Raw genomic sequence first — 11,265 nt, 5'->3', positions numbered from 1 at the left:
AATGGGTCTTTCAAATTATAAGAATAAATAGCTGGACACCGATGGCTCACATCTGAAATCCTAGGTTCTTAGGAGACTGAGATCTGAGGATTGCAGCTTGAAAAGAGAAAGAAAAATGAATGGTGGGTGGCAATACACACTTACAAGCCCAAGAGTTTAAGGCTAGCTAGAATAATAGTGAGACTTCCTGTTTCAAACCAAAGCACAACAGAACCCCCAAATATAAGCAGACATTTACTAAATTATAGAGAGTTTGTGAAGAGGGAGCAGTAAAGGAAACAGTGGTGAGTTTTACCGATTTTGTATATTCATATACATAGAAACATACATTACAGAGAATGGAAAAAATATCCAGTAGTACCAGAAGTGGAGGTTAGGCTGGGAATGAGACCAGTCTGGGCAAGGTAGCAAAACCATGTCTCAAAAAAAAAAAAGTAAACAATAAACAATAAAAATAAATCAGCATAGGATCTTCCTGGGACCAGTCTGAAAACATTTTCCTTTGGTATCAGTCCTGCCAAAGGGGCTGGAGCTCTGGGCGTGGTTGCTGTCCCTGAGTTTTTGTGCCCAAGGCTAGGGCTGTGCCACTTCTGGCTTTTTTTTTTTTTTTTTTTTTTGCTAGGTAAGTGATAAGATTCTCAGGGACTTTCCTATCCAGGCTGGCTTTGAACTGTGATCCTCAGCTCTCAGTCTCCTGAGTAGCTGGGATGTCAGGTGTGAGCCCCCAATGTCCAGCTTGAGGACTTCTATTTATGCAGTTAGTCGTGTGGCAGCTTGGGCATTTTAGTTTGGACATCTTCTTTGCCTTGCCTATAGTTGGGAGTATCTTGTCTTCTAGAAGCATCTGTCTTTGGACCTCTAGAGTCTGCTTCCATCTCAAGTTTTCGGGTATTTTTTTTTTTTGGTGCCGGTACTGGGGCTTGAACTCAGGGACTCATGTTCTCATTTGGTTTTCTCTCCCAAGGCTGGCATTCTACCAAGTTGAAGCACAGCTCCACTTCTGGCTTTTTAGTAATTAATGAGAAATAAAGGAGTCTCAAGGACTCTGCCCCCCAGGCTGGCTTTGAACTAAAATCCATAGATCTCAGCCTCCCGAGTAGCTGGGATAACAGACATGAGCCATAGACACCCAGCTCAACCATTAATTATTATTTGTGTATGAATTTCTACCGAAGGCACCACAGCATGATCCATATTGTGTTATCAATTCATGCTAATAATAAATTCTTTTAGGGAAACAAGACAAATGGAAGTTAAAAACAAAACATCATTGATCTAAGGACTGGAGTAGAACTTGGGGAGATTATGAAAGAGTATTCAAACCAGAGATCTTGGGGCACAAGACCTGGTCTTCATCCTCAGCACCCAAAAAGGAAGGAAGGAAGGAAGGAAGGAAGGAAGGAAGGAAGGAAGGAAGGAAGGAAGGGAGGAAAGAAGGGAGGGAGGGAGGGAGAGAGGAAGAAAAAAAGAAAAAGGAAGGAAGGAAAGAAGCAAGAAAGGAAGGAAGGAAAGAAGCAAGAAAGGAAGGAAAGAAGGGAGAGAGAGAGGGAAGGAAGGAAGAAAAAGAAAGGTTAGAAAGAAGGAATGAAACAGAATGGGATATTACTTTGTATTTCATCCTCTAGGCAAATGAGAACCACAGAAAGGCAAGCTTGCTCAAGTACTTTCTTTCTCTCACTCTCTCGTGTGTGTACAAGCACGTGTATGTGTGTGTGTATTGGAGCTTGAACTACCTCAAGGCCTGGGTACTGTCCCTTAGCTTTTTCTCATTCAACCTTGGCACTCTACATCCAGCCTTTTTGCTGGTTAGATGGGGAGAAAAGTCTCTCGGACATATCTGCCAGAGTTGCCTTCCAACCAAGCTCTTCCTATGTGAGCCTCCAGGGCGGCGGGGAGAGCAGTGGCTGGGATTACAGAAGTGAGCAGAGGAACCCGGCACCTACAAAGTATTTGGTTTTTCTTTGTTTTGAAATCATCCACCTTAATGTGAACTTTGCTCCAGTCCCAGGGCCAGCTCAGCTTCATATGACTTGGCAGTTTGAAACCAGATTTCTTCTACCGCTTTCTGGCCTTTATCAAACATCAGTTGTAAGTGCTTCCATCCTGTTTTGGCCGTAATCGTGAGATACTCTTCATTCTCTGGGTGCAGCTGACAGGAGTGGGCAGCCATGACGAGGGACTGGCTAAAGCGGCTGCAGACAAGGAGAAAGAGAGCGCCCCGTTCGGTGGGCGTCAAGGGAACGATGCTTTCGAAGCCAGCCAGTACATGGCCTCCTACATGCAAGGGGTTCTGACTTTCAATCATCATGTACATGATGGTGATAGCGACTTCGAACACGTAGTACCCAAAGCTCATGTCACCAAAATCCAAGACACCGGACACCTGGTAAGGGGTGTCGCCAAAGGCCTCTCTGCTGGGCACCACCAGAATGTTGTGATCATTCAGGTCACCATGATTGAGGCCTATGGGAGAAGAAACCACACGAGAACTGTTATTGAATAATAGTTCAGTCCGTTCTCTCTCTCTCTCTCTCTTTTTTTTTTTTTTTTGGTGCCAGTTGTGGGACTTGAACTTAGGGCCTAAGCACTGTCCCTGAGCTTCTTTTGCTCAAGGCTAGCACTCTACCATTTGAGCTACAGTGCCACTTCCTGTTTTGGGGTGGGTCACTGGAGATAAGAGTCTTAGCAGGCTGGGAGTGTAGCTTCCTGGTAGAGTGCTTGCCTAGCATGCACGAAGCCCTGGGTTTGATTCCTCAGTATCACATATACAGAAAAAGCCACAAGTGGTGCTGTGGCTCAAGTGGTAGAGCACCAGCCTTGTGCAAAAGAAACTCAGGGACAGTTGTCCAGGTTCTGAGTTCAAGTCCCTGGACTGGTTTTAAAAAAATAAGAATCGGAGCATCTTTACTGTCCAGGTTGATTTCCAAACAGATCCTCAGATCTCAGCCTCCTGCGTAGCTGGGATGACAGGCGTGAGACACCAGGATCCAGTGGCACTTCTGGGTGTTTTGATGGTTTAATTGGAGATAGGCTGGGCCCCAAGGGCTCACACATGTGAGCCTACTCAGGAGGCTGAGATCTGAGGATGATGGTTTGAAGCCAGCCTGAGTCGTCTGTGAGATTCTCATCTCCAATAAACTATTCAAAAACCTCAGAAGTGGCACTATGGTTCAAGTGGTAGAGTACTTACCTTGAAAAAAAGAAGCTCAAAGACAGTGCCCCCAGGACCTGAGTTCAAGCCCCAGGACTGAAAAAAAAAAAAAAAAGAATCTCAAGGATTTTTCCTACTCAAGCTGGCTTCAAACCATGAACCTCAGATCTTAGCCAGCATGACAGGTAAGAGACCCACAGGCATCCAGCAAGCATGGTGAGATTTGCTACATTTAAGTTTGGATGTTGGAATTCTTCTGATGATATGAAATTTGTCAGTTTAAGTATTAAGGAACTGGGGACTAGTTACTCAGGAGACTTGAGATCTGAAGATCATGGTTCGAAGCCAGGCTGGGCAGAAAAGTCCCCATTAGACTCTTCTCTCCAATGAACCACTCAAAAACAGGAAGTGGTAGAGTGTTAAGCCTAGAGCACAAAAAAAGCTCAGGGATGGCACCAAGGCCCTGAGTTCAAGCCCCAGTTCTGGAACAAAACAAACAAACACAAAAGTATTAGGGAACACTGTTCTTCGATAGCAAACTCACATTCTCGAAAATGACTTAATTTGGGGACGATTTCTTGCTTGAACAGCTGGATGACTTGCTGGACAATCTCCCGGTTTCGGTTGTGGCCTAGGGCATCCACGAATTTCTCCAGAAGAGGAATGTTCTTTAGATTCCAGATAAAATTCTCTCGGTGAAGAAGACTCAGATGGGGGTGATGAAACGCCTGAAGCAGAGGAAGAAACAGCCTCTCCATCAACATTCAAAGCCACCGCCATTCGCAGCTGAGGGTACTCAACTCTCCGCTTCAACCTGGTCTTCTCTCTCAAGGACGCTGCCTGTAATTCCAGCATTCTGGAGACAATGGCTGGCTGAGGCTATCATGACGCCCTGTCTCACAACAGGGACCTTTGGCTGCTCTTACCGTTGACCCCTTACCTTTTTTTTTGTAATGGCCCAGAGTTTGAACTCAGGACCTGGACACTGTCCCTGAGTTGCTTTTGCTCAAGGCTAGCACGCTACCACTTTAGCCACAGCATCGCTGGTGGCTTTTTCTGTGGATGTGGTACTGAGGAATCAAACCTGGGGCTTCATGCATGCCAGGCCAGCACTCTACCACTAGACCACACTCCCAGGGCAGGAAGCTGAATCTTACCTCCAGCGTTTTATCCAGCTTGGCAGCTAGTCTTCCAACTTCATACAACAGCGTGGGGCCGACAGGCACCTTAGCAATAGGTCTGCCCGGAAGATACGTCATCAACCTCACCAAGTGGTTTTTGATTCCAGATCCACTGTCTAGACACATGAAATGACATATTCTGTCAACTCTTTTTGTATGGTCAGTCCTGGGTCTCGAACTCACGGCCCAGGCGCTGTCCCTGAGCTCTTTCATTCAAAGGCTAGCGCTCTACCACTTTGAGCCACAGCGCCCCTTCTATGGGTTTTTTTTACGTGGTTCATTAGAGATTTAAGTCTCACGGGACTTTTGGGCTGACTTTGAACTGTGGTCTTCACATCTGAGCCTAGGATGACAGGCATAAGCCACCAGCAGTCCACTTCAACCTGCTTAAAGAAGAAATAATTCTAACACTGCAAGAAATCTCAGAAAAAGAGAGTGATGGGGCCGGGAGTTTGGCCTAGTGGTAGAGTGCTTGCCTAGCATGCACGAAGACTCGGGTTCACTTCCTTGGTACCACATACATAGAAAAAGCTGGGAGTGGTGCTGTGGCTCAAGTGGTAGAGTGCTAGGCTTAAGAAAGCCCAAGGTTATTGCCCAGGCCCCGAGTTCAAGCCCCAGAGTTGGCAAAAACATATTGAAGCTGGGCACTAGTAGTGACTCATGCCCACCATCCCAGCTACACTGGAGGCTGAGATCGGAGGATCATGTAGTAAACTCTGTGAGACTTGCCAAAAAGCCAGAGAGAGCCAGCCTTGAACAAAAAGGCTTAGGGTCAATGTCCAGTGCCTGAGTTCAAGCCCCAGTAAGGGCATTAAAAAAAAAAGTCGGGATTGACCATTTGCATACCAAAACATGGCCTTAATTCTTCAGGTCTCATCTCTAAGGAAAAATTACCTACTAGGGAAAAAAAATGCCCAAACCCATCCTTCTTTCCTAGTGTGGAAAATGAATGTTCCAGAATGTTTCAGACTTCTAAATTGGGCAGGAGAATTCTAGTCCTCAAGGCTAGGTTGCTTGGGTCAATGCAAATTAAGCAAGAATGGAGCCAGGCTCTAATGGCTCACATCTGTAGTCCTAGCTACTCAGGAGGCTGAGATCTGAGGATCGCAGTTCAAAGCCAGCCCAGGCACAAAAGTCTGTAAGAATCTTAACTTTAATTAACCATCAGAAAACCAGAAATGGTGCTGTGGTTCAGTGGTAGAACACAAGCCTTGAGCTGAAGAGCTCAGGGACAGCGCCCAGGCCCAGTCCAAGTCCCTTGACTGATAAAAAAGAAAGAAGGAAAATGAGGAAGGAAGGAAGGAAGGAAGGAAGGAAGGAAGGAAGGAAGGAAGGAAAAGAGAGAGGGAGGGAGGGAGGGGGCTCAGTTCACGTCATAAGTTAGCTTTAGGATGAGACTCAGAGGTTCTTGATTGGAAGCCAACCTGGGCAGAAAAGTCCTCAAGATTCCATCTCAGAAATAAGCAGCAAAAAGCCAGGATAGAGGCACAGTTCAAGTGGTAGAGTACCAGCCTTTATATAAGCAAGCTCAGTGAGAAGCCAAGACCCTGAGTTTTAATCCAAAGTAGTGTAAGGCTCTGGGTTCGATCCCCAGCTCTCCAAAAATAATCAGTTAAATAGAATTTGTTCTGATTTCCACAGGTCCATTTAGTTAATCATCCATTTGGTTTTTCTTTTTCTTTTTGTGCCAGTCCTGGGGCTTAAACTCAAAGCGTGCACACTGTCTCTGAATTTCTTTGCGTTCAAGACTAGCACTCTACCACTTGAGCTACAAGTGCCACTTTTAGTTTTTGAGTAGTTAATTGGAGATAAGAGTTTCACAGGGACTTTCTGCCCAGGCTGGCTTTGAACCACAATCCTCAGCTTCCTGAGTAGCGAGGATTATAGGCGTGAGCCACCATGTCACCTTAGGAACTTATTTTTTTTTTTTTTTTGCCAGTCCTAGAACTTGAATTCAGGGCCTGGGCACTGTCCTTGAACTTCTTTTGTTCAAGGCTAGAGCTCTACCACTTGAGCCACTGGGCCACTTGCAGCTTTTTCTATGTAAGTGGTACTGAGGAATCGAACCCAGGACTTCATGCATGCTAGGCAAGCACTCGATCACTAGGCCACCTTCCCAGCCTAGATACTTATTCTCCCCAGTGTGCTTTCTACCTGTGGCCAAAATGCAGCCATGTGATTGGCCAGGAGGCCAGCCCCAGGTTCTTACCCATGGACATGAGGGACGTGGTCCTGTCCCCTTTCGTGCGGCATATGGAGGCGGTGGGGAATCCAGCAGCTTTGAGGAACATGATGATCTCGTTCTGCATCTCGATCAGCTCGGCGTTCTTGCTGCACTCTGTGTTGCTGATTTTGAGCACGTACTCAAGGGGTCCACCCGTGCTGGCTTCCGTTGGTGTGACATGGACGTGGAAGTTCTGGTCATCGTAGCTGGGAAGTGGCTGAATCTTGGACACTTTAAACCCAAACACAGACTCTACCAACGCTGAGGCCTGGGGCTCGGTGAACATGGGCTTGGCAAGAGCCCGGGTTGGCTCAACATCTCCACTTGACATTATACCTGCCAGGAAACAATGAGGAAGCAGAGCAGGAGGCAAAGAAGGAAAGCACTGTTTAAATGCTTTCAAGACATGATTGTTTCTCTATACCGATTTTACACTTTATTTTTTTGTCAGTCCTGGGGCTTGAACTCAGGCCCTGGGTGCTGTCCCTGAGCGCTTTTGCTCAAGGCAAGCACTATTCCACTTTGAGCCACAGCTCCACTCGTGGTTTTCTGATGGATCATTGGAGAGAAGAGTCTCACGGACTTTCCTGCTCAGGCTGGTTTTGAACCTGTGATCCTTAGAACTCAGCCTCCTGAGTAAACAGGATTACAAGGGTGAGCCACCAGTGCCTGGCTTTTATTTCTTTTTCCCAGGACTTGAACTCAGGGCCTTGGTGCTGTGCCTGATATTTTTTTGGCCAGTCTGGGACTTGGGCTCAGGGCCTGAGCACTGTCCTTGGGCTTTCTCAAGGCAAGGGCTCTACCACTTCTGTTCTTTTTCTTTTCTTTTTTTTTTTTCCTGGCTAATTGGTGACAAGAATCTCACAGATTTTCTTGCCTGGGCTGGCTTTGAACCACCATCTTCAGACCTCAGGCTCCTGAGCACCTGGTATGAAACGGATAAACTACTATTGTCTGGTTACTTACTTTCTTCCTGGCAATAATTTCCCATGTTTAATTTTAAGCACAGCATTTGTTGTTTTCAAAAGCCAACTAAGCTGCTCAGTTTTGTTGACTAAGGATATTGTTACAAAGTCTAAAAGGTTTCAAAACAATTTGTGCATTCCACCTAGATGGGAACCGGTTTATCCTGTTCAATTGTTTGGAACCGAAGACTTGAATAGGAATTTTAGGGGCCAGGATTGTGGCCTAGTGGTAGAGTGCTCCCCTAGTATGAATGGAGCCCTGAGTTTGATTCCCTGGAACCACATACACAGAAAAAGCCGGAAGTGGTGCTGTGGCTCAAGTGGTAGAGTGCTAGCCTTGAGCAAAAGACCTCAGGAACAGTGTGTAGACCCTCAGGCAAGCCCCACAACCAATCAATCAATCAATAAATAAATACAAATAAAAAGGAATTTTAGCATTCCTTTGGATACATACTGGTATGAGATCTTGATTCAGACTGTAATATGAACTGAAGTATTAACTCCTAGAGGAAAGCATGAAATTAAATTTCACTTCCCAAAGTGTTAAGGATATGAGAACAATTCTAACTTTGATATTAATGATTAGGTATGTATGTGTGTATGCTCATACTGAAGCTTCAACTTAGGGGCCTTGAGACTCTTAGCTTTCGTGTTCATAGTTAGCATTCTACCACATGAACCATGCCTCCAGTCTGGCATTTTGCTGGCTAACTAGAGATGGCTTCTCAAGGACTTTTCTACCCCTGGCTGGCTTCAAACCTTTTTCTTCCAGGTCTCAGCTTTTTCAGTAGCTAGGGTTGGTGTGAGTCATCAAAGCTTAGTTGAATGATTAGTTTGTAAAGTTAAAAGGAACAGAGGCTAATCTCGGATCCAGAACATTCCTTACAAGGAGCTTTAGGAAAGCTCTGTTTTTGCCAGGCATGGGTGGCTAATACCTGTAATCTTAGCTACTCAGAAAATCTGAAGATCTGGGTTTGAGAAACCAGCCCAGGCAAGAAAATCCTTGAGATTCCATCTGTTATGAGCATAAAGGTGTGAAGGTAGAACAGGGGGAATGATGTGAAAATAATAACATAATGAATATGATATGAAAATACTAGAATAATGAATATGATATGAAAATACTAAATGAATATGATTGGAAAATACTAATATAATGAATATGATTAGAATGAAAAACAATGCAATGAAATATAGCTAAAATACTTAAAGGCATGTGGACATGGGAGATAAAACAGATACAAGGACACATATGACCGTAACCATAGGAACCGTCAGGTGCATGGCTTACAAGATGAGAGTAACTGTAAACTACCTAAGGGCCCAGACACCTGGGCATAGGAGATAGAGCAAAGTACCAGCACATTTCTGGGCACCACTGACCAAGGGCATAACCAATCCGAATCAAGCAAGAAGGAGTTTGGGGGACAGAGAGGAGCAGCCAAGGGTCAATATAAACAAAGGACCCAGAATACGGGATAGCACTTCTGCTGGACTTAACTGAGGCTGTGGTTCGAGGATCTTTGGCCTGCAGAAGCTGTTCCTTGCCGGAGAGGACAGACAAGGACAGAGACTCTTGTGTGGCCTCAGAGCTCATAGGACTGGGAGATGCATGTAACATCTGACGGGCAGGCTCTGCTTGACTTCTGGATGAACAGACGCAGTAGAGGTGAGTCCAGCGGGTATGTGGATAGGCAGATTAGGATTAGGCAAGATAGGACTAGAATATAGTACCTAGAATATAGTGTTAACTCTGCTATGTTACATCAATAAACTATGTTGCATCATATTACCTGCCTATTGGTGAATTACTTCACCTGCTGATGACGCCATCTCCAATTGATATAAAAATTTCAATGACTCTTATTTCCAATTAACCAGCAAACAGCCAGAAGTGGAGCAAAATAGCTCAGTGGCAGTGTCTGAGTTCATGTCCTAGGCTTGAATTGTTAGCAAAGACAATCTGATTGTTGGTTGTTGGTGGCTCACACCTGTCCTCTTAGCTACTCAGGAGGCTGAGATCTAAGAATTGAGGTTCAAAGCCAGCTGGGGCATGAAAGTCGGTGAGATTCGTATATCCAATTAACCACTGGAAAATCGGAACTGGCTCCGTGGCTCAAAGTGGTAGAGCACTAGCCTGAAGCTGAAGAGCTCAGGGACAGCACCCACGCCCAAAGTTCAAACCCCATAACAAACAACAATAAAAAAGGTAATTGATATAGCAGAAAGTTGCCTAACTGGGAGAAGTAAGACATTTTAATTTCATCTCCGCTGCCTGACCACTGAACTTTGGCCCAACCACTCTACTTAATAATAGATTATCCTTAAAAGTCTTTTCAAGCTCTGACACCAGTACTGCTCAAATTATCTTTTGAGGCTTAAATTGGCCTCTCCCTCCTTCCTTCCTAAAGAACCCCGAGGCTTACAAGCCAGGACATAGGCCAAATCTCTTGAAAGCAAACTAATACATAGGAAGAAACAGGAGCCAGCATCTCATGGCTCATGCTTGGAAGCTCAGAAGGCTGAGAATCAAGGTTCAAAGCCAGCCTGGGCAGACAAATCTATAAGACTCTTTTTTTGTTGTTGTTTTTTTGTTTTTTGTTTTTTTTTTTTTGCCAGTCCTGGGCTTGAGCTCAGGGCCTGAACACTATCCTTGGATTTTTCTCAAGGCTAGAGCTCTACCACTTGAGCCTCAGCACCACTTCTGGCTTTTTCTAAGTATGTGGTACCAAGGAATTGAACCCGGGTCTTCGTGCATGCTAGGCAAGCACTCTACCACTAGGCCAAACTCCCAGCCCTAGTACTGACACATGCACACACACACACACACACACACACACACACACACACACACACACACACACACACACACACACACACACACACACACGGCAACAGGAGGAAGGATTTAAATCCCAGAGTTTTGCTGCTCCTTATCCCTTGCTCTTGAAAAGCCCTCAGGAACCAAGTATTTCCATCCTGCAGGTCTGCACCCCAGCTCATGATCTTTGCCCCGCTCTCAGGGGCGGGGGGTGGGTGGGGAAGACCTTTACCCCTGCACCTGCTGCCACAGAAGGAGCCAGAGTCCCTCAGCATTCCTTCCTCTCCCGCAGGTCCAGGGAACTCGCTGCAGCTCAGTACCTCTCCTGCATCTGCCCTTCCTCCTGCAAGCTTCTGCACGGTGCATTCAAGGATGGGGGCCGGGAATCGAACCGCCCACCCCGGGGCCAGCCACACACCCCCTGGGGCTCAGGGTCGGATCTGCAGGGACCCGAGCCCTCGGGAGGCTGGGCCCGTCGGCCCGCCCGTCTCTCGGGGGCGTCCCCAGCCCTGCGGGACCCGGAGGCCGCCTCCACCTCCCCGCGGCTGTGCCCGGCTCACCCGCCACGACGCGACGTCCGGACGCGAACCCGCGGTGCGCCGACCCACCGCCTCCGCGCACTCAGGTAGAGTAGGAGGGGCCGCGCCCAGCCCCGCGAGCGGCGACTCCTGATTGGCTCCTCCTCGCCTCCGCGCCACCCAATCAGCGCGCAGTACTGCTAGGCCAGATTTGGGTTAAACGCCCCGGACTTTGTCCAGCCCCGCCCCGCAGCGGCTCCAAAGAGAGATTCCGAGATGGGGTTTCTCATTGGCTTGCTGCAGCCGTAGCCCCACCTCATTTAGGAGAACGACCCAATCAGAATCCGGATACCTCGTGCGTGATTTGAAATTCTTGCTTTTCGATTGGCTGCGCCAAGTTTCACT

At 46.7% G+C, this 11,265-nt stretch overlaps 1 protein-coding gene across 1 annotated transcript; it reads right to left on the bottom strand.

Moving 5' to 3' along the window:
• Positions 1-993: 993 nt before the first annotated feature.
• Positions 994-10,951, bottom strand: Hykk (hydroxylysine kinase). The gene is made up of 5 exons (XM_090321807.1): positions 10,903-10,951; positions 6,542-6,892; positions 4,309-4,448; positions 3,696-3,879; positions 994-2,463 (listed from the first exon to the last, which is right to left on the bottom strand). Exons 2-5 carry the CDS (start codon positions 6,885-6,887, stop codon positions 1,982-1,984), a joined length of 1,152 nt encoding a protein of 383 aa, XP_090177933.1. The 5' UTR covers positions 6,888-6,892; positions 10,903-10,951; the 3' UTR covers positions 994-1,981.
• Between the last annotated feature and the right edge of the window lie 314 nt (positions 10,952-11,265).

Source organism: Megascapheus bottae, chromosome 30 (assembly GCF_031878675.1).
Source record: "Megascapheus bottae isolate mThoBot1 chromosome 30, mThoBot2.hap1, whole genome shotgun sequence".
Lineage (NCBI taxonomy): Eukaryota > Metazoa > Chordata > Mammalia > Rodentia > Geomyidae > Megascapheus > Megascapheus bottae.
This window is presented reverse-complemented; position numbering and strand designations above follow the sequence as displayed.